Source organism: Petromyzon marinus, unplaced genomic scaffold (genome assembly GCF_048934315.1).
Source record: "Petromyzon marinus isolate PM22_M1 ecotype Great Lakes invasive population unplaced genomic scaffold, UKy_Petmar_22M1.pri1.0 PM_Scaffold_509, whole genome shotgun sequence".
Lineage (NCBI taxonomy): Eukaryota > Metazoa > Chordata > Hyperoartia > Petromyzontiformes > Petromyzontidae > Petromyzon > Petromyzon marinus.
The window spans coordinates 36,557-64,162 of NW_027423512.1; the positions used below are offsets into that span (position 1 = coordinate 36,557).

The window sequence follows — 27,606 nt, forward strand, 5'->3', positions numbered from 1 at the left end:
AGTGATTGGATGGGTGAGTGAATGAGTGGTTGGGTGATTGGATGGGTGAGTGAGTGAATGAGTGGTTGGGTGATTGGATGGGTGAGTGAATGAGTGGGTGAGTGAATGGATGGGTGAGTGAATGGATGGGTGAATAATGAGTGGTTGGGTGATTGGATGGGTGAGTGAGTGGTTGGGTGATTGGATGGGTGAGTGAATGAGTGGTTGGGTGATTGTATGGGTGAGTGAATGAATGGGTGAGTGAATGGATGGGTGAGTGAATGAGTGGTTGGGTGATTGGATGGGTGAGTGAATGAGTGGTTGGGTGATTGGATGAGTGAGTGAATGAGTGGGTGAGTGAATGGATGGGTGAGTGAATGAGTGGGTGAGTGATTGGATGGGTGAGTGAATGAGTGGGTGAGTGATTGGATGGGTGAGTGAATGAGTGAGTGATTGGATGGGTGAGTGAATGAGTGGGTGAGTGATTGGATGGGTGAGTGAATGAGTGGGTGAGTGATTGGATGGGTGAGTGATTGGGTGGGTGAGTGCATGGATGGGTGAGTGATTGGATGGGTGAGTGAATGAGTGGTTGGATGGGTGAGTGAATGAGTATGTGGGTGAATGGATGGGTGAGCAGGTGAGTGATTGGATGGGTGAGTGAATGGTTGGATGGGTGAGTGAATGAGTGGGTGAGTGCATTATGAGATGGGTGAGTGAATGAGTAGGTGAGTGATTAGATGGGTGAGTGAAGGAGAGTTGGTCAGTGAATGAATGGGAGATATGTGAGTGAATGGGACAATAAGTGAATGAGTGGGTGGGTGAGTGAGTGGATGGGTGGTTGAGTGAATGGGAGAATGAGTCTGTGAGTAAATGAATGGGTGAGTGGATGAGTGTATGGGTGGTTGAGTGAATGGGTGAATGAGTCTGTGAGTAAATTAATGGGTGAGTGGATGGGTGGTTGAGTGAATGGGAGAATGAGTCTGTGAGTAAATGAATGGGTGAGTGGATGAGTTAATGGGTGAGTGAATGACTTGATCGGCCATGGACCGGATATCCGGTGGCCGTGACGTCACACTTCCGTGTGTACGCCTGCGTGAATGATGGAACCCACAATCGGTGAGTTGGTGAGTGAGCGAGTGGGTGAGTGAGTGGGTGAGCTGGTGAGTAGGTTGGTGAGTGAGTGGGTGAGTGAGTAGGTTGGTGAGTGAGTGGGTGGGTGAGTTGGTGAGTAGATGAGTGGGTGAGTGAGTGAGTGAGTGGGCGGGTGAGTTGGTGAGTGGGTTGGTGAGTGAGTGGGTAGGTTGGTGAGTGAGTGGGTGGGTGAGTGGGTGAGTTGGTGAGTGAGCTGGTGAGTGGGCGAGTGGGTGGGTGAGTGAGTGGGTGAGTGAGTGGGTGGTTGGGTGAGTGAGTGGGTGGCTTGGTGAGTGAGCTGGTGAGTGGGTGGGTGGGTGAGTGAATGGATGGGTGAGTGAGTGGGTGGGTGAGTGGATGGGTGAGTGAGTGGGTGGGTGAGTTGGTGAGTGAGTTGGTGCGTGGGTGGGTGAGTGAGCTGGTGAGTGGGTGGGTGAGTAGGTTGGCGAGTGAGTGGGTGGGTTGGTGAGTGAGTGGATGGGTGAGTGGGCGAGTGGGTGGATGAGTTGGTGGGTGCGTTGGTGAGTGGGTTGGTGAGTAGGTGGCTTATAGTGGGTGAGTAAGTGGATTGGTGAGTGGGTGAGTGCTGGTGAGTGGGTTAATGAGTAGGTGAGTGGGTGAGTGTAATAGTGAGTGGGTGGGTGAGTAAATGAATACGTGGGTGAGTGAGTGAGTGAATGATTGGATGGGTGAGTGAATGAGTGGGTGAGTGAATGAGTGAGTGAGTGGGTGAGTGTAATGGTGAGTGGGTGGGTGATTGAATGAGTGGGTGAGTGTAATGGTGAGTGAATGAATGAGTGGGTGGGTGAGTGAATGAATAAGTGGCTGAGTGAGTAGAGTGAGTGGGTGAGTGTAATGGTGAGTGGGTGAGTGAGTGAATGAGTGGGTGAGTGAGTGGGTGGGTGAGTTAAAATGGCGAGTGGGTGAGTGAATGAGTGAGTGAGTGAATGAATGAGTGGTTGGGTGATTGGATGGGTGAGTGATTGGATGGGTGAGTGGATGAGTGAGTGAGTGAATGAGTGAACGATTGGATGGGTGAATGATTGGATGGGTGAGTGAATGAGTGAATTGAGTGGGTGAGTGAATGAGTGAGTGGGTGAGTGTAATGGTGAGTGGGTGGGTGATTGAATGAGTGGGTGAGTGTAATGGTGAGTGAATGAGTGAATGAATGAGTGGGTGGGTGATTGAATGAGTGGGTGAGTGTAATGGTTAGTGAGTGGGTGAGTGAATGAGTGGGTGAGTGTAATGGTGAGTGAGGGGGTGGGTGAGTGAATGAGTGAATGAATGAGTGGGTGGGTGAGTGAATGAGTGGGTGAGTGAGTAGGTGAGTGAGTGGGTGGGTGAGTGAATGAGTGAGTGATTGAGTGAGTGGGTGAGTGTAATGGTGAGTGGGTGGGTGAGTGAATGAGTGGGTGAGTGTAATGGTGAGTGAATGAATGAGTGGGTGGGTGAGTGAATGAGTGGGTGGGTGAGTGTAATGGTGAGTGAATGAGTGAATGAATGAGTGGGTGGGTGATTGAATGAGTGGGTGAGCGTAATGGTGAGTGAGTGGGTGAGTTAATGAGTGGGTGAGTGAGTGGGTGGGTGAGTGAATGAGTGGGTGAGTGATTAGGTGAGTGAGGGGGTGGGTGAGTGAATGAGTGAATGCATGAGTGGGTGGGTGAGTGAATGAGTGGGTGAGTGAGTAGGTGAGTGAGTGGGTGGGTGAGTGAGTGAATGAGTGAGTGATTGAGTGAGTGGGTGAGTGTAATGGTGAGAGGGTCGGTGAGTGAATGAGTGGGTGAGTGTAATGGTGAGTGAATGAGTGAATGAGTGGGTGAGTGAGTGTATGAATGCGTGGGTGGGTGAGTGAATGAGTGGGTGAGTGAATGAGTGGGTGAGTGAGTAGGTGAGTGAGGGGGTGGGTGAGTGAATGAGTGAATGAATGAGTGGGTGGGTGAGTGAATGAGTGGGTGAGTGAGTAGGTGAGTGAGGGGGTGGGTGAGTGAATGAGTGAATGAATGAGTGGGTGGGTGAGTGAATGAGTGGGTGAGTGAGTAGGTGAGTGAGTGGGTGAGTGAATGAGTAGGTGAGTGAGTAGGTGAGTGAGGGGGTGGGTGAGTGAATGAGTGAATGAATGAGTGGGTGGGTGAGTGAATGAGTGGGTGAGTGAGTAGGTGAGTGAGGGGGTGGGTGAGTGAATGAGTGAATGAATGAGTGGGTGGGTGAGTGAATGAGTGGGTGAGTGAGTAGGTGAGTGAGGGGGTGGGTGAGTGAATGAGTGGGTGAGTGTAATGGTGAGTGAATGAGTGAATGAATGAGTGGGTGAGTGAATGAGTGGGTGAGTGAATGAGTGGGTGAGTGGGTGGGTGAGTGAATGAGTGGGTGAGTGAGTAGGTGAGTGAGGGGGTGGGTGAGTGAATGAGTGAATGAATGAGTGGGTGGGTGAGTGAATGAGTGGGTGAGTGAGTGGGTGGGTGAGTGAATGAGTGGGTGAGTGAGTAGGTGAGTGAGGGGGTGGGTGGGTGAGTGAGTGAGTGAATGAGTGTGTGAGTGTAATGGTGAGTGAATGAGTGGGTGAGTGAGTAGGTGAGTGAGTGGGTGGGTGAGTGAATGAGTGGGTGAGTGAGTAGGTGAGTGAGGGGGTGGGTGAGTGAGTGAGTGGGTGGGTGAGTGAGTAGGTGAGTGAGGGGGTGGGTGAGTGAGTGAGTGGGTGGGTGAGTGAGTGAGTGAATGAGTGAGTGGGTGAGTGAGTGGGTGGGTGAGTGAATGGTTAAGTATGCTGCTCTACGGTATGATGTCACGATGCTGCACGTTGGACTCTACTGGTTACGATGATAACGGTACGTTGGCTCCACGTGCCAAGAGAAAATAAGTTGGTATGACGTCACTCCACCCGTGGTATGACGCCACTCCACCCGTGGTGTGACGTCACTCCACCCGTGGTGTGACGCCTCTCCACCCGTGGTATGACGTCACTCCACCCGTGGTGTGACGCCTCTCCACCCGTGGTGTGACGTCACTCCACCCATGGTGTGATGCCTCTTCACCCGTGGTGTGACGTCACTCCACCCGTGGTATGACGTCACTCCACCCGTGGTATGACGTCACTCCTCCCGTGGTATGACGTCTCTCCACCCGTGGTATGACGTCACTCCTCCCGTGGTATGACGCCTCTCCACCCGTGGTATGACGTCATTCCACCCGTGGTGTAACGCCACTCCACCCGTGGTATGACGCCACTCCACCCGTGGTATGACGCCTCTCCACCCGTGGTATGACGTCACTCCACCCGTGGTGTGACGCCTCTCCACCCGTGGTATGACGTCACTCCACCCGTGGTGTGACGTCACTCCATCCGCGGTGTGACGCCTCTTCACCCGTGGTATGACGTCACTCCACCCGTGGTATGACGTCACTCCACCCGTGGTGTGACGTCACTCCACCCGTGGTGTGACGTCACTCCACCCGTGGTGTGACGTCACCCCACCCGTGGTGTGACGCCTCTTCACCCGTGGTGTGATGCCACTCCACCCGTGGTATGACGTCACTCCACCCGTGGTATGACGCCACTCCACCCATGGTGTGACGTCACTCCACCTCATGGTATGACGCCTCTCCACCTCATGGTATGACGCCTCCCCACCTCATGGTATGACGCCTCCCCACCCGCGGTATGACGTCACTCCACCCGTGGTATGACGTCACTCCTCCTGTGGTGTGACGCCTCTCCACCTCATGGTATGACGCCTCTCCACCTCATGGTATGACATCTCCCCACCTCGTGGTATGACGCCTCTCCACATGGTATGACGCCTCTCCACCTCATGGTATGACGCCCCCCCCCACCCATGGTATGACATAACTCTTCCCGTGGTATGACGTCACTCCACCTCATGCTATGACGCCTCTCCACCTCATGGTATGACGTCACTCCTCCCGTGGTGTGACGTCACTCCACCCGTGGTGTGACGCCCCCCGTGCCAGACGAGAGTGAGTTGGTGCGCCGCGCGCTGCTCAAGTTTGAGGAGCGCTTCCCCGGCATCACACCGAGTGTGGGGAGCGTCGCACCGGGCAGAGTGAACCTCATGGGGGACCACGTGGACTACAACTTGGGTGGTGTGCTGCCTGCAGTACGTCACACCGGTACCATCACCGTCACCGTCACACCACCACCACCACCACATCACCACCACCAGCGTCACCGTCACACCACCACCGTCACACCACCACCACCGTCACCACCGTCACACCACCACCGTCACACCACCAGCGTCACACCACCACCACCACATCACCACCACCAGCGTCACCGTCACACCACCACCGTCACACCACCACCACCGTCACACCACCACCACCAGCGTCACACCGAGTGTGGGGAGCGTCGCACCGGGCAGAGTGAACCTCATGGGGGACCACGTGGACTACAACTTGGGCGGTGTGCTGCCTGCAGTACGTCACAACACTACCAGCGTCACACCATCACCGTCACCGTCACACCACCACCGTCACACCACCACCGTCACACCACCACCACCGTCACCACCGTCACACCACCACCGTCACACCACCACCACCACCATCATCACCACCGTCACACCACCACCACCGTCACACCACCACCACCAGCGTCACACCGAGTGTGGGGAGCGTCGCACTGGGCAGAGTGAACCTCATGGGGGACCACGTGGACTACAACTTGGGCGGTGTGCTGCCTGCAGTACGTCACACCGGTACCACCACCAGTGTCACACCACCACCATCACCACCATCACCACCACCACCACCACCATCACCACCACCACCATCACCACCATCACCACCACCACCATCACTACCACCATCACCACCATCACCACCATCACCATCACCACCATCACCACCACCACCACCATCACCACCACCATCACCACCACCACCACCACCATCACCACCACCACCACCATCACCACCACCATCACCACCACCACCACCATCACCACCATCACCACCATCACCACCACCACCATCACCACCATCACCATCACCACCACCACCACCATCACCACCACCACCACCATCACCACCATCACCACCATCACCATCACCACCATCACCACCACCACCACCATCACCACCACCATCACCACCACCACCACCATCACCACCATCACCCCCCCCTCCCCTCCCCAGGCGTTGCCCCTGGTGACGGTGATGGTGGGCGGCCAATCGGGAGACGACTTGGTGACAGTGGTCTCCATGGCGACCGGCATCGGCCAATCGGAGGTCTCCTTCCCGGTGCCCACCCCCTCGCGACCCCTGACCCCCGGGGGGGAGGGGCCGCACTGGGCCAACTACGTGAAGGGGGTCGTGCAAGGGTACCCAGGTAACCATGGCAACCGGGGGGAGGGGGGCAGGTTACCACGGTAACCAGGGGGGGGGTTACCAGGGTAATGGGGACTACACCGAGGTAACCACGGCAACCGGGGTCGAGGGGCGGCAGCGAGGGTGATGGTTACCATGGTGACGGAAGTGAGTGAGTGGGTGAGTGGCTGAGTGAGTGACTGAGTGAGTGAGTGACTGAGTGAGTGAGTGGGTGAGTGACTGAGTGAGTGGCTGAGTGAGTGAGTGGGTGAGTGACTGAGTGAGTGACTGAGTGAGTGACTGAGTGACTGAGTGAGTGGGTGAGTGAGTGACTGACTGAGTGACTGAGTGAGTGAGTGGGTGAGTGACTGAGTGAGTGGCTGAGTGAGTGAGTGAGTGACTGAGTGAGTGGCTGAGTGAGTGAGTGATGGTGAGTGACTGAGTGAGTGGCTGAGTGAGTGGGTGAGTGACTGAGTGAGTGGGTGAGTGAGTGACTGAGTGACTGAGTGAGTGGGTGAGTGAGTGACTGACTGAGTGACTGAGTGAGTGAGTGGGTGAGTGACTGAGTGAGTGGCTGAGTGAGTGAGTGACTGAGTGAGTGGCTGAGTGAGTGAGTGATGGTGAGTGACTGAGTGAGTGGCTGAGTGAGTGGGTGAGTGACTGAGTGAGTGGCTGAGTGAGTGACTGAGTGAGTGACTGTGTGAGTGACTGAGTGAGTGACTGTGTGAGTGACTGAGTGAGTGACTGAGTGAGTGATTGAGTGAGTGACTGAGTGAGTGACTGAGTGAGTGACTGAGTGAGTGACTGAGTGAGTGATTGAGTGAGTGACTGAGTGAGTGACTGAGTGTCTGACTGAGTGAGTGACTGAGTGAGTGACTCAGTGAGTGAGTAAGTGAGTGGCTGAGTGAGTGGCTGAGTGAGTGGCTGAGTGAGTGACTGAGTGAGTGGCTGAGTGACTGAGTGACTGACTAGTTGTTGATGTTGTTGTTGATGTTGGTGATGTTGTTTGTTGTTGATGTGGTTGTTGATGTGGTTGTTGATGATGTTGTTGTTGTTGATGTTGTTGTTGATGATGTGGTTGTTGTTGATGTGGTTGTTGTTGATGTGGTTGTTGATGTTGTTGTTGATGTTGTTGTTGATGTTGTTGTTGATGTTGATGTTGTTGTTGTTGATGTTGTTGTTGATGATGTTGGTGTTGTTGTTGATGATGATGATGTTGTTGATGTTGTTGTGGTTGTTGTTGATGTTGTTGTTGTTGATGTTGTTGATGTTGTTGTTGATGTTGTTGATGTTGTTGTTGATGTTGTTGTTGTTGATGTTGTTGTTGATGTTGTTGTTGTTGATGTTGTTGATGTTGTTGATGTTGTTGTTGATGTTGTTGTTGATGTTGTTGATGTTATTGTTGATGATGTTGTTGTTGATGTTGTTGTTATTGTTTATGTTGTTGTTGATGTTGTTGTTGATGTTGTTGTTGTTGTTGATGTTGTTGTTGATGTTGTTGATGTTGTTGTTGATGATGTTGTTGATGATGTTGTTGATGTTGTTGTTGATGTTGTTGTTGATGTTGTTGATGTTATTGTTGTTGATGTTGTTGATGTTGTTGTTGATGTTGTTGTTGTTGATGATGTTGTTGTTGTTGTTGATGATGTTGTTGTTGTTGATGATGTTGTTGTTGTTGATGTTGTTGTTGTTGATGTTGTTGTTGTTGATGTTGTTGTTGATGTTGTTGTTGTTGATGTTGTTGTTGATGTTGATGATGTTGTTGATGTTGTTGACGTTGATGTTGTTGATGTTGTTGTTATTGTTTATGTTGTTGTTGTTGTTGTTGATGATGTTGTTGTTGTTGATGATGTTGTTGTTGTTGATGTTGTTGTTGTTGATGTTGTTGATGATGTTGTTGTTGTTGATGTTGTTGTTGTTGATGTTGTTGATGATGTTGTTGTTGTTGTTGATGTTGATGTTGTTGTTGTGGCTTAGTGGGACCGCTCCCAGGGATCTGTGTAGTTGTCGTCAGCTCGGTCCCGTTGGGCTCCGGTCTGTCGAGCTCCGCCGCTTTGGAAGTCGCCACCTACTGTCTCCTGCAAGGGTTCTGCCCTGGTACTCACTCAGTCACTCACTCAGTCACTCACTCAGTCACTCAGTCAGTCACTCAGTCACTCACTCAGTCACTCAGTCACTCACTCACTCAGTCACTCACACAGACACTCACTCAGTCACTCACTCAGTCACTTACTCAGTCACTCAGTCAGTCACTCAGTCACTTACTCAGTCACTCAGTCACTTACTCAGTCACTCACTCAGTCACTCACTCAGTCACTCAGTCAGTCACTCACTCAGTCACTCACTCAGTCACTCAGTCACTCAGTCACTCACTCAGTCAGTCACTCAGTCACTCACTCAGTCACTCAGTCACTCAGTCACTCACTCAGTCACTCACTCAGTCACTCAGTCACTCAGTCAGTCACTCACTCAGTCACTCAGTCAGTCACTCAGTCAGTCACTCACACAGTCACTCACACAGTCACTCACACAGTCACTCACTCAGACACTCACACACTCACTCAGTCACTCACTCAGTCACTCACTCAGTCACTCACTCAGTCACTCACTCAGTCACTCACTCAGTCACTCAGTCACTCACTCAGTCACTCACTCAGTCACTCAGTCAGTCACTCACTCAGTCACTCACTCAGTCACTTACTCAGTCAGTCAGTCACTTACTCAGTCACTCACTCAGTCACTCAGTCACTTACTCAGTCACTTACTCAGTCACTTACTCAGTCAGTCAGTCAGTCACTCAGTCACTCAGTCAGTCACTCAGTCACTCAGTCAGTCACTCAGTCACTCACTCACTCAGTTAGTCACTCAGTCACTCAGTCAGTCACTCAGTCACTCACTCAGTCACTCACTCAGTCACTCAGTCACTCACTCAGTCACTTACTCACTCAGTCACTCAGTCAGTCACTCAGTCAGTCACTCAGTCACTCACTCAGTCAGTCACTCAGTCAGTCAGTCACTCAGTCACTCAGTCACTCACTCAGTCAGTCAGTCACTCAGTCACTCAGTCACTCACTCAGTCAGTCAGTCACTCAGTCAGTCACTCAGTCACTCACTCAGTCACTCACTCAGTCACTCACTCAGTCACTTACTCAGTCACTCAGTCAGTCACTCACTCAGTCACTTACTCAGTCACTCACTCAGTCACTCACTCAGTCACTCACTCAGTCACTCACTCAGTCACTCAGTCAGTCACTCACTCAGTCACTCACTCAGTCACTCACTCAGTCACTCACTCAGTCACTCACTCAGTCACTTACTCAGTCACTCAGTCAGTCACTCACTCAGTCACTTACTCAGTCACTTACTCAGTCACTCACTCAGTCACTCACTCAGTCACTCACACAGACACTCAGTCACTCACTCAGTCACTCAGTCACTCACTCAGTCACTCACTCACTCAGTCACTTACTCAGTCACTCAGTCACTCAGTCACTCACACAGTCACTCACTCACTCACTCAGTCACTCACTCAGTCACTCACTCAGTCACTCACTCAGTCACTCACTCAGTCACTTACTCAGTCACTCAGTCAGTCACTCACTCAGTCACTTACTCAGTCACTCACTCAGTCACTCACTCAGTCACTTACTCAGTCACTTACTCAGTCACTCACTCAGTCACTCACTCAGTCACTCACACAGACACTCAGTCACTCACTCAGTCACTCACTCACTCACTCAGTCACTCACTCACTCAGTCACTTACTCAGTCACTCAGTCAGTCACTCAGTCAGTCACTCACTCAGTCACTCACTCAGTCACTCACTCAGTCACTTACTCAGTCACTCAGTCAGTCACTCAGTCACTTACTCAGTCACTCAGTCACTCAGTCAGTCACTCAGTCACTCAGTCACTCACTCAGTCACTCAGTCACTCACACAGTCACTCACACAGACACTCAGTCACTCACTCAGTCACTCAGTCACTCACTCAGTCACTCACTCACTCAGTCACTTACTCAGTCACTCAGTCAGTCACTCAGTCAGTCACTCACTCAGTCACTCACTCAGTCACTCACTCAGTCACTCAGTCAGTCACTCAGTCACTTACTCAGTCACTCAGTCACTCAGTCAGTCACTCAGTCAGTCAGTCACTCACTCAGTCACTCAGTCAGTCACTCAGTCACTCAGTCACTCACTCAGTCACTCACTCAGTCACTCAGTCACTCAGTCACTCACTCAGTCACTCACTCAGTCACTCACTCAGTCACTTACTCAGTCACTCACTCAGTCACTCAGTCACTCAGTCAGTCACTCAGTCACTCAGTCACTCAGTCACTCACTCAGTCACTCACTCAGTCACTCAGTCACTCAGTCACTCACTCAGTCACTCACTCAGTCACTCACTCAGTCACTCACACAGTCACTTACTCAGTCACTTACTCAGTCACTCACTCAGTCACTCAGTCACTCACTCAGTCAGTCACTCACTCACTCAGTCAGTCACTTACTCAGTCAGTCACTCACACACTCAGTCAGTCAGTCACTCAGTCAGTCACTCAGTCACTTACTCAGTCAGTCACTCACTCACTCAGTCAGTCACTTACTCAGTCAGTCACTCACACACTCAGTCAGTCAGTCACTCAGTCAGTCACTCAGTCACTTACTCAGTCAGTCACTCAGTCAGTCACTCAGTCACTCAGTCACTCACTCACTCAGTCAGTCACTTACTCAGTCAGTCACTCACACACTCAGTCAGTCAGTCACTCAGTCAGTCAGTCACTCAGTCACTTACTCAGTCAGTCACTCAGTCAGTCACTCAGTCACTCAGTCAGTCAGTCACTCAGTCACTCAGTCACTCAGTCAGTCACTCAGTCACTCACACAGTCACTCAGTCACTCACTCAGTCAGTCACTCAGTCAGTCACTCAGTCACTCAGTCAGTCAGTCACTTACTCAGTCACTCACTCAGTCACTCAGTCACTTACTCAGTCAGTCACTCACTCAGTCAGTCACTCAGTCAGTCACTCAGTCAGTCAGTCACTCAGTCACTCAGTCAGTCACTCAGTCACTCACACAGTCACTCAGTCACTCACTCAGTCAGTCACTCAGTCAGTCACTCAGTCACTCAGTCAGTCAGTCACTTACTCAGTCACTCACTCAGTCACTCAGTCACTCACTCAGTCACTCACTCAGTCACTCAGTCACTCAGTCAGTCACTCAGTCACTCACTCAGTCACTCAGTCAGTCACTCACTCAGTCAGTCAGTCACTCAGTCAGTCACTCAGTCACTCACACAGTCACTCACTCAGACACTCACTCAGTCACTCAGTCACTCAGTCAGTCAGTCACTCAGTCACTCAGTCAGTCACTCAGTCACTCACACAGTCACTCAGTCACTCACTCAGTCAGTCACTCAGTCACTCAGTCAGTCAGTCACTTACTCAGTCACTCACTCAGTCACTCAGTCACTTACTCAGTCAGTCACTCAGTCAGTCACTCAGTCACTCAGTCAGTCAGTCACTCAGTCACTCAGTCACTCAGTCAGTCACTCAGTCACTCACACAGTCACTCAGTCACTCAGTCAGTCAGTCACTCAGTCAGTCACTCACTCAGTCACTCACACAGTCACTCACTCAGACACTCACTCAGTCACTCAGTCACTCAGTCACTCAGTCAGTCAGTCACTCAGTCAGTCACTCAGTCACTTACTCAGTCACTTACTCAGTCAGTCACTCACACAGTCACTCAGTCACTCAGTCACTCAGTCACTCAGTCAGTCACTCAGTCACTCAGTCAGTCAGTCACTCAGTCAGTCACTCACTCAGTCAGTCAGTCAGTCACTCAGTCACTCACTCAGTCAGTCAGTCACTCAGTCACTCAGTCAGTCACTTACTCAGTCAGTCAGTCACTTACTCAGTCACTCAGTCAGTCAGTCAGTCACTCAGTGACTCAGTCACTTACTCAGTCACTCAGTCAGTCAGTCAGTCACTCAGTGACTCAGTCACTTACTCAGTCAGTCAGTCACTTACTCAGTCACTCAGTCAGTCACTCACTCAGTCACTCAGTCACTCACTCAGTCACTTACTCAGTCACTCAGTCAGTCACTCCGTCACTCACTCAGTCACTCACACAGTCACTCAGTCACTCAGTCACTCACTCACTCAGTCACTCAGTAACTCAGTCAGTCAGTCAGTCAGTCACTTACTCAGTCACTTACTCAGTCACTTACTCAGTCACTCAGTCACTTACTCAGTCACTCACTCAGTCAGTCACTCAGTCAGTCACTCAGTCAGTCACTCAGTCACTCACTCAGTCACTCAGTCACTCACACAGTCACTCAGTCACTCAGTCACTCAGTCAGTCACTCACTCAGTCACTCACACAGACACTCAGTCAGTCAGTCACTCAGTCAGTCAGTCACTCAGTCACTCAGTCAGTCACTCAGTCACTCACTCAGTCACTCAGTCAGTCACTCAGTCAGTCAGTCACTCAGTCACTCAGTCAGTCACTCAGTCACTCACACAGACACTCAGTCAGTCAGTCACTCAGTCAGTCAGTCACTCAGTCACTCAGTCAGTCACTCAGTCACTTACTCAGTCACTCAGTCACTCAGTCAGTCACTTACTCAGTCAGTCAGTCACTCAGTCACCCAGTCACTCACTCAGTCACTTACTCAGTCACTCAGTCAGTCACTCAGTCACTTACTCACACAGTCACTCAGTCACTCAGTCAGTCACTCACACAGTCACTCAGTCACTCAGTCAGTCACTCACACAGTCACTCAGTCACTCAGTCACTCACTCAGTCACTCACTCACTCACTCAGTCACTCAGTCACTCAGTCACTCACTCACTCAGTCAGTCACTTATTCAGTCACTCACTCACTCAGTCACTCAGTCAGTCACTTACTCAGTCACTCAGTCAGTCACTCAGTCAGTCACTTACTCAGTCACTCAGTCACTCAGTCAGTCACTCACACAGTCACTCAGTCACTCAGTCAGTCACTCACACAGTCACTCAGTCACTCAGTCACTCACTCAGTCACTCACTCACTCACTCACTCAGTCACTCAGTCACTCAGTCACTCACTCACTCAGTCAGTCACTTATTCAGTCACTCACTCACTCAGTCACTCAGTCAGTCACTTACTCAGTCACTCAGTCACTCAGTCAGTCACTCACACAGTCACTCAGTCACTCAGTCACTCACTCAGTCACTCACTCACTCACTCAGTCACTTACTCACTCAGTCACTCAGTCAGTCACTCAGTCAGTCACTCACACAGTCACTCAGTCACTCAGTCAGTCACTCACACAGTCACTCAGTCACTCAGTCACTCACTCAGTCACTCACTCACTCACTCAGTCAGTCACTTACTCAGTCACTCAATCACTCAGTCACTCAGTCAGTCACTTACTCAGTCACTCAGTCACTCAGTCACTCACTCAGTCACTCACTCAGTCACTCAGTCACTCACTCACTCAGTCACTCACTCACTCAGTCACTCAGTCAGTCACTTACTCAGTCACTCAGTCAGTCACTCACTCACTCAGTCACTCAGTCAGTCACTTACTCAGTCACTCAGTCACTCACTCAGTCAGTCACTCAGTCACTCAGTCAGTCACTCAGTCAGTCACTCAGTCAGTCACTCAGTCACTCAGTCACTCACTCAGTCAGTCACTTACTCAGTCACTCAGTCAGTCACTCAGTCACTCAGTCACTTACTCAGTCACTCAGTCAGTCACTCAGTCAATCACACAGTCACTTACACAGTCACTCACACAGTCACTCACTCAGACACTCACACAGTCACTCACTCAGTCAGTCACTCAGTCACTCAGTCACTCAGTCAGTCAGTCACTCAGTCAGTCACTTACTCAGTCACTCAGTCACTCACTCAGTCACTTACTCAGTCAGTCAGTCACTCAGTCAGTCACTCAGTCACTCAGTCAGTCAGTCACTCACACAGTCAGTCACTCACTCAGTCAGTCACTCAGTCAGTCACTCAGTCACTCAGTCAGTCACTCACTCAGTCACTCACACAGTCAGTCACTCACTCACTCAGTCACTCAGTCACTCACTCAGTCACTCAGTCAGTCACTCAGTCACTCACTCAGTCACTCAGTCAGTCACTCAGTCAGTCACTCAGTCACTTACTCAGTCAGTCACTCAGTCAGTCACTCAGTCACTCAGTCACTCACTCAGTCACTCAGTCACTCACTCACTCACTCAGTCACTCAGTCACCCAGTCAGTCACTCAGTCAGTCAGTCACACAGTCACTCAGTCACTTACTCAGTCACTCAGTCATTCACTCACTCAGTCACTCAGTCACTCACTCAGTCACTTACTCAGTCACTCAGTCACTCAGTCAGTCACTCAGTCACTTACTCACACAGACACCCACACAGTCACTCACTCACTCAGTCACTCAGTCACTCACTCAGTCACTCACTCACACAGACACTCACACAGTCACTCAGTCACTTAGTCACACAGACACTCACACAGTCACTCAGTCACTCAGTCACTCAGTCACACAGACACTCACACAGTCACTCACTCAGTCACTCAGTCACTCAGTCACTCACTCACACAGTCACTCACTCACTCAGTCACTCAGTCACTCACTTAGTCACTCAGTCACTCACTCAGTCACTCAGTCACTCACTCAGTCACTCAGTCACTCACTCAGTCACTCAGTCACTCACTCACCCACCCACCCACCCACTCACCACTCACCCACCCACCCACCCACTCACCCACCCACCCACCCACTCACCACTCACCCACCCACCCCCCCACTCACCCACTCACCAACCCACCCACCCACCCACCTACCCACCCACCCACCGACCTACCTACCTACCCACCCACCCACCTACCCACCCACCCACCCACCTACCCACCCACCCACCCACCTACCCACCCACCCACCCACCTACCCACCCACCCACCCACCCCCCCACTCACCCACCCACCCTCTGCACCCCAGACCCAGGGTTCTCACCAACCCAGAGAGCCTTGCTGTGCTAGCATCACTCACTCAGTCACTCAGTCACTCACTCACACAGTCACTCAGTCACTCACTCAGTCACTCACACAGACACTCACACAGTCACTCAGTCACTCACTCAGTCACTCACTCACTCAGTCACTCACTCAGTCACTCACACAGACACTCACACAGTCACTCAGTCACTCACTCAGTCACTCAGTCACTCACTCACTCAGTCACTCACTCAGTCACTCACTCACTCAGTCACTCACTCACACAGACACTCACACAGTCACTCACTCACACAGTCACTCAGTCACTCACTCAGTCACTCACTCAGTCACTCAGTCACTCACTCAGTCACTCACTCAGTCACTCACTCACTCACTCAGTCACTCACTCAGTCACTCAGTCACTCACTCACACAGACACTCACACAGTCACTCACTCACACAGTCACTCAGTCACTCACTCAGTCACTCAGTCACTCACTCAGTCACTCAGTCACTCACTCAGTCACTCACTCAGTCACTCACTCACTCACTCACACAGACACTCACACAGTCACTCACTCACACAGTCACTCAGTCACTCACTCAGTCACTCAGTCACTCACTCAGTCACTCAGTCACTCACACAGACACTCACACAGTCACTCACTCACTCACTCAGTCACTCAGTCACTCACTCACACAGTCACTCACTCAGTCACTCACTCAGTCACTCACTCAGTCACTCACACAGACACTCACACAGTCACTCAGTCACTCACTCAGTCACTCAGTCACTCACTCAGTCACTCAGTCACTCACTCACACAGTCACTCACTCAGTCACTCACTCAGTCACTCACTCAGTCACTCACACAGACACTCACACAGTCACTCAGTCACTCACTCAGTCACTCAGTCACTCACTCACACAGTCACTCACTCAGTCACTCACTCAGTCACTCACTCAGTCACTCACACAGACACTCACACAGTCACTCAGTCACTCACTCAGTCACTCAGTCACTCACTCAGTCACTCACACACTCACTCAGTCACTCAGTCACTCACACAGTCACTCAGTCACTCAGTCACTCACTCAGTCACTCAGTCACTCACTCACACAGACACTCACACAGTTACTCACTCACACAGTCACTCACTCAGTCACTCAGTCACTCACTCACTCAGTCACTCAGTCACTCACTCACTCAGTCACTCAGTCACTCACTCACACAGACACTCACACAGTCACTCACTCACTTAGTCACTCAGTCACTCAGTCACTCACTCAGTCACTCAGTCACTCACTCAGTCACTCAGTCACTCACTCACACAGACACTCACACAGTCACTCACTCACACAGTCACTCACTCAGTCACTCAGTCACTCACTCACTCAGTCACTCAGTCACTCACTCACTCAGTCACTCAGTCACTCACTCACACAGACACTCACACAGTCACTCAGTCACTCACTCACACAGACACTCACACAGTCACTCACTCACCCACCCACCCACCCCCCCACTCACCCCCCCACCCACCCACCCACCCCCCCACTCACCCACCCACCCTCTGCACCCCAGACCCAGGGTTCTCACCAACCCAGAGAGCCTTGCTGTGCCAGCGTCACTCACTCAGTCACTCAGTCACTCACTCACACAGTCACTCACTCACTCAGTCACTCACACAGACACTCACACAGTCACTCAGTCACTCACTCACACAGACACTCACTCAGTCACTCACTCACTCAGTTACTCAGTCACTCACTCACACAGACACTCACACAGTCACTCACTCACACAGTCACTCAGTCACTCACTCAGTCACTCAGTCACTCACTCAGTCACTCAGTCACTCACTCACTCAGTCACTCACTCAGTCACTCAGTCACTCACTCACACAGACACTCACACAGTCACTCACTCAGTCACTCACTCAGTCACTCACTCACTCACTCACACAGACACTCACACAGTCACTCACTCACTTAGTCACTCAGTCACTCACTCAGTCACTCAGTCACTCACTCACACAGACACTCACACAGTCACTCACTCACACAGTCACTCAGTCACTCACTCAGTTACTCAGTCACTCACTCAGTCACTCACTCAGTCACTCACTCAGTCACTCACTCACTCACTCACACAGACACTCACACAGTCACTCACTCACTTAGTCACTCAGTCACTCACTCAGTCACTCAGTCACTCACTCACACAGACACTCACACAGTCACTCAGTCACTCAGTCACTCACTCAGTCACTCAGTCACTCACTCAGTCACTCACTCACTCAGTCACTCACTCACACAGACACTCACACAGTCACTCACTCACTCAGTCATTCAGTCACTCACACAGTCACTCAGTCACTCACTCACACAGACACTCACACAGTCACTCAGTCACTCAGTCACTCACTCACACAGACACTCACACAGTCACTCAGTCACTCAGTCACTCACTCACACAGTCACTCAGTCAGTCACTCAGTCACTCACTCACACAGACACTCACACAGTCACTCAGTCACTCAGTCACTCACTCAGTCACTCAGACACCCACCCACCCACCCACTCACCCACCCACTCGTAACCTCTCCAGACCCAGGGTTCTCACCAACCCAGAGAGCCTTGCTGTGCCAGCGTCACTCACTCAGTCACTCAGTCACTCACTCACACAGTCACTCACTCACTCACACAGACACTCACTCAGTCACTCACTCACACAGTCACTCACTCACACAGTCACTCACTCACTCAGTCACTCAGTCACACAGACACTCACACAGACACTCACTCAGTCACTCACTCACTCACTCAGTCACTCACTCACACAGACACTCACACAGACACTCACTCAGTCACTCACTCACTCACTCAGTCACCCACCCACCCACCCACTCGTAACCTCTGCAGACCCAGGGTTCTCACCAACCCAGAGAGCCTTGCTGTGCCAGCGTCACTCACTCAGTCACTCAGTCACTCACACAGACACTCACACAGTCACTCACACAGTCACTCAGTCACTCACACAGTCACTCAGTCACTCACTCAGTCACTCAGTCACCCACCCACCCACTCACCCACCCACTCGTAACCTCTGCAGACCCAGGGTTCTCACCAACCCAGAGAGCCTTGCTGTGCCAGCGTCACTCACTCAGTCACTCACTCACTCACACAGACACTCACACAGTCACTCACACAGTCACTCAGTCACTCACCCACTCACCCACCCACCCACCCACCCCCCCACCCACCCACCCACTCACCCACCCACTCACCCACTCACTCAGTCACTCAGTCACTCAGTCACCCACCCACCCACCACTCACTCGTAACCTCTGCAGACCCAGGGTTCTCACCAACCCAGAGAGCCTTGCTGTGCCAGCGTGCCGAAGCCGAGTTTGCCGGCGTGCCGTGCGGGGTGATGGATCAATTTGTGAGCTTCATGGCCCAGGCGGGGCATGCCCTCCACATCGACTGCCGGTAACAACAGCAACAACACCAACATCAACAACATCAACAACAACTACTACAACAACAACAACACAACAACAAACACAACACCAACAACAACAACACCAACAACAACATCAACAACATCAACAACAACAACAACACCAACAACATCAACAACATCACCAACAACAACAACAACACCAACATCAACAACACCAACAACATCAACAACAACAACATCACCAACAACAACATCAACAACAACATCACCACCATCATCAGCATCATCCCAACTCACTCACCCACCCACTCACCCACCCACCCACCCACCCACTCACTCACTCACCCACTCACTCACTCACTCACCCACTCACTCACTCACTCACCCACTCACCCACCCACTCACTCACCCACCCACCCACCCACTCACTCACCCACTCACCCACCCACCCACTCACCCACTCACCCACTCACTCACTCACCCACTCACCCACCCACTCACCCTCCCACTCACCCACCCTCCCACTCACCCACCCACCCACCCACCCACTCACACACTCACTCACCCACTCACTCCCCACCCAGAAAAAAATCAATAATAATGATTAATAAATACCCACTCACCCATCCACTCACCCACCCACTCACCCACCCACCCAATCACTCACCCACTCACCCACTCACCCACCCACCCACTCACCCACTCACCCCCACCTCACCCACTCACCCACTCACCCACTCACCCACTCACCACTCACCCACTCCACTCACTCACCCACCCACTCACCACTCACCCACCCACCCACTCACCCACCCACCCACTCACCCACCCACCCACCCACCCACCCACCCACCACCCACTCACCCACCCACGCACCCACCCACTCACCCACTCCACTCTCCCACCCCACCCACTCACCCACCCACTCACTCACTCACTCACCCACCCACTCACTCACTCACCCACTCACCCACTCTCCCACCCACTCACTCACCCCACTCACCCACCCACTCACTCACCCACTCACTCACTCACCCACCCACTCACTCACCCACCCACTCACTCACCCACCCACACTCACTCACCCACCCACCCCATCACTCACCCACCCACTCACCCACCCACTCACCCACTCACCCACTCACTCACCCACTCACTCACTCACCCACTCACTCACCCACTCACCCACTCACCCACCCACTCACCCACCCACTCACCCACCCACCCAACACCCACTCACTCACCCCCCACCCACCCACTCACCCACTTACCACTCACCCACTCACCCAGTCACTCACCCACCTCACTCACCCACTCACTCACCCACTCACCACCCACTCACCCACCCACCCACTCACCCACCCACTCACCCACCACTCACCCACGTCACCCACTCACTCACCCACTCACTCACCCACTCACCCACTCACTCACCCACTCACACCCCACTCACCCACTCACCCACCTCACCCACCCACCCACCCACACCCACTCACTCACTCACTCACCCACTCACTCACTCACTCACCCACTCACCTCCACTCACCACTCACCCACCCACTCACTCCCCCACCCACCCCACCCACTCACTCACCCACTCACCCACCCACCCACTCACCCACTCACCCACTCACTCACTCACCCACTCACCCACCCACTCACCCTCCCACTCACCCACCCTCCCACTCACCCACCCACCCACTCACACACTCACTCACCCACTCACCCACCCATTCACCCACCCACTCACCCATCCCTCACCCACCCACTCACCCACCCACCCAATCACTCACCCACTCACCCACTCACCCACCCACCCACTCACCCACTCACCCTCCCACTCACCCACTCACCCACCCACTCACTCACACACTCACTCACCCACTCACCCACCCATTCACCCACCCACTCACCCATCCACTCACCCACCCACTCACTCACCCACTCACTCACTCACCCACCCACCCACTCACCCACCCACCCACTCACTCACCCACCCACCCACCCACTCACTCACCCACTCACCCACCCACTCACCCACCCACTCACTCACCCACCCACCCACTCACCCACTCACTCACTCACTCACCCACCCACTCACTCACTCACCCACTCACCCACTCACCCACCCACTCACTCACCCACTCACCCACCCACTCACCCACCCACTCCACTCACCCACTCACTCACTCACCCACCCACTCACTCACCCACCCACTCACTCACCCTCCCACTCACTCACCCACCCACCCACCCACCCACTCACTCACCCACCCACTCACCCACCCACTCACCCACTCACCCACTCACTCACCCACTCACTCACTCACCCACTCACTCACCCACTCACCCCACCCACTCACCCACCCACTCACCCCCCCACCCTACCACCCACTCACTCACCCCCCACCCACCCACTCACCCACTTACCACTCACCACTCACCCAGTCACTCACCCACTCACTCACCCACTCACTCACCCCCTCACCCACCCACTCCACCCACCCACCCACTCACCCCACCCACTCACCCACCTACTCACCCACTCACCCACTCACTCACCCACTCACTCACCCACTCACCCACTCACTCACCCACTCACCCACTCACTCACCCACTCACCCACTCACCCCCCACTCACCCACCCACCCACTCACCCACCCACTCACCCACCCACTCACCCACTCACCCACTCACTCCACCCACTCACTCACCCACTCACCCACTCACTCACCCACTCACCCACTCACTCACCCACTCACCCACTCACCCACCCACCCACCCCCACCTCCCCACCCACTCACCCACTCACACTCACCCACCCACTCACTCACCCACTCACCCCCCCACCCACCCACCCACTCACTCACCCACCCACTCACCCACCCACCAACCCACCCACCCACCCACCCATCCACTCACTCACCCACCCACTCACTCACCCACCCACTCACCCACCCCCACCACCCCACCCACCCACTCCACCACTCACCCACTCACCCACCCACTCACCCACTCACCCACCCACTCACCCACCCACCCAATCACCTACTCACTCACCCCCCACCCCCCCACTCACCCACTTACCACTCACCCACTCACCTCCACTCACTCACCCACTCACCCACCCACTCACCCACCCACCCCACCCACTCACCCACCCACTCACCCACCCACCCACTCACCCACCCACTCACCCACCCACCCACTCACCCACCCACTCACCCACCCACTCACCCACTCACCCACTCACTCACCCACTCACTCACCCACCTCACCCACTCACTCACCCACTCACCCACCACTCACCCACTCACCCACTCACCCACCCACTCACCCACCCACTCACTCACCCACCCACTCACCCACTCACCCACCCACTCACTCACCCACTCACCCCCCCACCCACCCACCCACTCACTCACCCACCCACTCACCCACCCACCAACCCACCCACCCACCCACCCATTCACTCACTCACCCACCCACTCACTCACCCACCCACTCACCCCACCCCTCACACCCCCACCCACCCACCCACTCACTCACCCACTCACCCACCCACTCACCCACTCACCCACCCACTCACCCACCCACCCAATCACCCACTCACTCACCCCCCACCCACCCACTCACCCACTTACCACTCACCCACTCACCCACTCACTCACCCACTCACCCACCCACTCACCCACCCACCCACCCACTCACCCACCCACTCACCCACCCACCCACTCACCCACCCACTCACCCACCCACCCACTCACCCACCCACTCACCCACCCACTCACCCACTCACCCACTCACTCACCCACTCACTCACCCACTCACCCACTCACTCACCCACTCACCCACTCACTCACCCACTCACCCACTCACCCACCCACTCACCCACCCACTCACTCACCCACCCACTCACCCACTCACCCACTCACCCCCCCACCCACCCACCCACTCACTCACCGACCCACTCACCCACCCACCAACCCACCCACCCACCCATCCACTCACTCACCCACCCACTCACTCACCCACCCACTCACTCACCCACTCACCCACTCACTCACCCACTCACCCACTCACCCCACCCACTCACCCACCCACTCACTCACCCACCCACTCACCCACTCACCCACTCACCCACCCACTCACTCACCCACTCACCCCCCCACCCACCCACCCACTCACTCACCGACCCACTCACCCACCCACCAACCCACCCACCCACCCATCCACTCACTCACCCACCCACTCACTCACCCACCCACTCACCCACCCACTCACACCCCCACCCACCCACCCACTCACTCACCCACTCACCCCACCCACTCCACTCCACTCACCCACCACTCACCCACCCACCCAATCACCCACTCACTCACCCACTCACCCACCCACTCACCCACTTACCACTCACCCACCACCCACCCACCCACCCACCCACCCACTCACCCACCCACTCACCCACCCACCCACTCACTCACCCCCCCACTCACCCACCCACCAACCCACCCACCCACTCACCCACCCACCCACTCACTCACTCACTCACCCACCCACTCACTCACTCACCCACTCACCCACTCACCCACCCACTCACTCACCCACTCACCCACCCACTCACTCACCCACTCACTCACTCACCCACCCACTCACTCACCCACCCACCTCACTCACCCACCCACTCACTCACCACCCACCCACCCACTCCACCCACCTCACTCACCCACCCACTCACCCACCCACTCACCCACTCACCCACTCACTCACCCACTCACTCACTCACCCACTCACTCACCCACTCACCCACTCACCCACCCACTCACCCACCCACTCACCCACCCACCCAACACCCACTCACTCACCCCCCACCCACCCACTCACCCACTTACCACTCACCCACTCACCCAGTCACTCACCCACTCACTCACCCACTCACTCACCCACCTCACCCACCCACTCACCCACCCACCCACTCCCCACCCACTCACCCACCCACTCACCCACTCACCCACTCACTCACCCACTCACTCACCCACTCACCCACTCACTCACCCACTCACCCACTCACTCACCCACTCACCCACTCACCCACCCACCCACCCACCCACTCACTCACTCACTCACCCACTCACTCACTCACTCACCCACTCACTCACTCACTCACCCACTCACCCACCCACTCACTCACCCACCCACCCACCCACTCACTCACCCACTCACCCACCCACCCACTCACCCACCCACCCACTCACCCACTCACCCACTCACTCACTCACCCACTCACCCACCCACTCACCCTCCCCACTCACCCACCCTCCCACTCACCCACCCACCCACCCACTCACACACTCACTCACCCACTCACCCACCCATTCCCCACCCACTCACCCATCCATCTCACCCACCCACTCACCCACCCACCCAATCACTCACCCACTCACCCACTCACCCACCCACCCACTCACCCACTCAACCCTCCCACTCACCCACTCACCCACCCACTCACTCACTCACCCACTCACCCACTCATTCACTCACTCACCCACTCACTCACTCACCCACCCACCCACTCACCCACCCACCCACTCACTCACCCACCCACCCACCCACTCCACTCACCCCACTCACCCACTCCACCACCCACACCACTCACTCACCCACCCACCCACCCACCCACTCACCCACTCACTCACTCACTCACCCACCCACTCACTCACTCACCCACTCACCCCACTCACCCACCCACTCACTCACCCACTCACCCACCCACTCACTCACCCACTCACTCACTCACCCACCCACTCACTCACCCACCCACTCACTCACCCACCCACTCACTCACCCACCCACCCACCCACTCACTCACCCCACCCACTCACGCACCCACTCACCCACTCACCCACTCACTCACCCACTCACTCACTCACCCACTCACTCACCCACTCACCCACCCACTCACCCACCCACTCACCCACCCACCCAACACCCACTCACTCACCCCCCACTCACCCACTCACCCACTTACCACTCACCCACTCACCCAGTCACTCACCCACTCACTCACCCACTCACTCACCCACTCACCCACCCACTCACCCACCCACCCACTCACCCACCCACTCACCACCCACTCACCCACTCACCCACTCACTCACCCACTCACTCACCCACTCACCCACTCACTCACCCACTCACCCACTCACTCACCCACTCACCCACTCACCCACCCACTCACCCACCCACCCACTCACCCACCCACTCACCCACCCACTCCACCCACTCACCCACTCACTCACCCCACTTACCCACCCACCCACTCACCCACCCACTCACCCACCCACTCACCCACTCACCCACTCACTCACCCACTCACTCACCCACTCACCCACTCATCACCCACTCACCACTCACTCACCACCCACTCACCCACTCACCCTCCCACTCACCCACCCACTCACTCACCACCCACTCACCCACTCACCCACTCACCCACTCCACCCACCCACTCACTCACCCACTCACCCCCCACCCACCCACCCACTCACTCACCCCACCCCCACTCACACCCACCAACCCACCCACCCACCCACCCATCCACTCACTCACCCACCCACTCACTCACCCACCCACTCACCCACCCCCCCCCACCCACCCACCCACTCACTCACCCACTCACCCACCCCACTCACCCACTCACCCACCCACTCACCCACCCACCCAATCACCCACTCACTCACCCCCCACCCACCCACTCACCCACTTACCACTCACCCACTCACCCACTCACTCACCCACTCACCCACCCACTCACCCACCCACCCACCCACTCACCCACCCCACTCACCCACCCACCCACCTCACCCACCCACCACCCACCCACCCACTCACCCACCCACTCACCCACCCACTCACCCACTCACCCACTCACTCACCCACTCACCACCCACTCACCCACTCACTCACCCACTCACCCACTCACTCACCCACTCACCCACTCACCCACCCACTCACCCACACTCACCCACTCACCCACTCACTCACCCACTCACCCACTCACCACCCACTCACTCACCCACTCACTCACCCACCCACTCACCCACTCACCCACTCACCCACCCACTCACTCACCCACTCACCCCCCACCCACCCACCCACTCACTCACCCACCCACTCACTCACCCACCCACCCACCCACTCACTCACCCACCCACTCACCCACCCACTCACCCACTCACCCACTCACTCACCCACTCACTCACTCACCCACTCACTCACCCACTCACCCACTCACCACCCACTCACCCACCCACTCACCACCCACCCCAACACCCACTCACTCACCCCCACACACCCACTCACCCACTTACCACCCACCCACTCACCCACCCACCAACCCACCCACCCACCCATCCACTCACTCACCCACCCACTCACTCACCCACCCACTCACCCACCCACTCACACCCCCACCCACCCACCCACTCACCTCACCCACTCACCCACCCACTCACCCACTCACCCACCCACTCACCCACCCACCCAATCACCCACTCACTCACCCCCCACCCACCCACTCACCCACTTACCACTCACCCACTCACCCACTCACTCACCCACTCACCCACCCACTCACCCACCCACCCACCCACTCACCCACCCACTCACCCACCCACCCACTCACCCACCCACTCACCCACCCACCCACTCACCCACCCACTCACCCACCCACTCACCCACTCACCCACTCACTCACCCACTCACTCACCCACTCACCCACTCACTCACCCACTCACCCACTCACTCACCCACTCACCACTCACCCACCCACTCACCCACCCACCCACTCACACCCCCACCCACTCCACCCACTCACTCACCCACTCACCCCCACTCACCCACTCACCCACCCACTCACCCACCCACCCAATCACCCACTCACTCACCCCCCACCCACCCACTCACCCACTACCACTCACCCACCCACCAACCCACCCACCCACCCCCCACTCACCCACCCACCCACTCAACCACCCCCCACTCACCCACCCACCAACCCACCCACTCACCCACCCACCCACTCACTCACCCCCCCACTCACCCACCCACTCACCCACCCACCCAATCACCCACTCACTCACCCCCCACCCACCCACTCACCCACTTACCACTCACCCACCCACCAACCCACCCACCCACCCACCCACCCACCCACTCACCCACTCACCCACTCACTCACCCACTCACCCACCCACTCACCCACCCCCACCCACCCACCCACTCACCCACCCACTCACCCACCCACCCACTCAACCCACCCACTCACCCACCACCCAATCACCCACTCACTCACCCCCACCCACCCACTCACCCACTTACCACTCACCCACTCACCCACTCACTCACCCACTCACCCACCCACTCACCCACCCACCCACCCACTCACCCACCCACTCACCCACCCACCCACTCACCCACCCACTCACCCACCCACTCCCCCCACCCACCACCCACCCACTCACCCACCACTCACCCACTCACTCACCCACTCACCCACTCACTCACCCACTCACCCACTCACTCACCCACTCACCCACTCACCCACCCACCACCCACCCACCCACTCACACCCCCACCCACCCACCCACTCACTCACCCCACTCACCCACCCACTTCACCCACTCACCCACCCACTCACCCACCCCACCCAATC

General features: G+C 55.3%; 1 protein-coding gene across 6 annotated transcripts; it reads left to right on the forward strand.

Annotated features, from left to right (window-relative positions):
• The first annotated feature begins 170 nt into the window (after positions 1-170).
• LOC116937212 (galactokinase-like) lies at positions 171-18,970 on the forward strand. Of its 6 annotated transcripts, none has more exons than XM_076064539.1 (5): positions 171-1,095; positions 5,077-5,222; positions 6,265-6,457; positions 8,413-8,532; positions 17,010-17,707. In XM_076064539.1, the coding sequence occupies exons 1-5, from the start codon at positions 1,077-1,079 to the stop codon at positions 17,606-17,608; spliced, it is 1,077 nt and encodes a 358-aa protein (XP_075920654.1). In that variant the 5' UTR covers positions 171-1,076; the 3' UTR covers positions 17,609-17,707. The 6 variants fall into 6 exon arrangements, with proteins under 6 accessions (XP_075920654.1, XP_075920652.1, XP_075920658.1 ...); XM_076064537.1 differs by lacking the exon at positions 171-1,095 and adding an exon at positions 3,830-3,932; XM_076064543.1 differs by lacking the exons at positions 171-1,095; positions 17,010-17,707 and adding exons at positions 3,843-3,932; positions 15,429-15,491.
• The last annotated feature ends 8,636 nt before the right edge of the window (positions 18,971-27,606 follow it).

Bases quoted from the DNA above. Each gene is read 5' to 3' on its own strand.
- LOC116937212 (XM_076064537.1), top strand. From the start codon at position 3,869: ATGCTGCTCTACGGTATGATGTCACGATGCTGCACGTTGGACTCTACT. The intron at 3,933-5,076 runs GTACGTTGGCTC...CCCCCGTGCCAG, and splicing joins TACTGGTTACGATGATAACG to ACGAGAGTGAGTTGGTGCGC. The intron at 6,458-8,412 runs GTAACCATGGCA...GTTGTGGCTTAG, and splicing joins GGTCGTGCAAGGGTACCCAG to TGGGACCGCTCCCAGGGATC.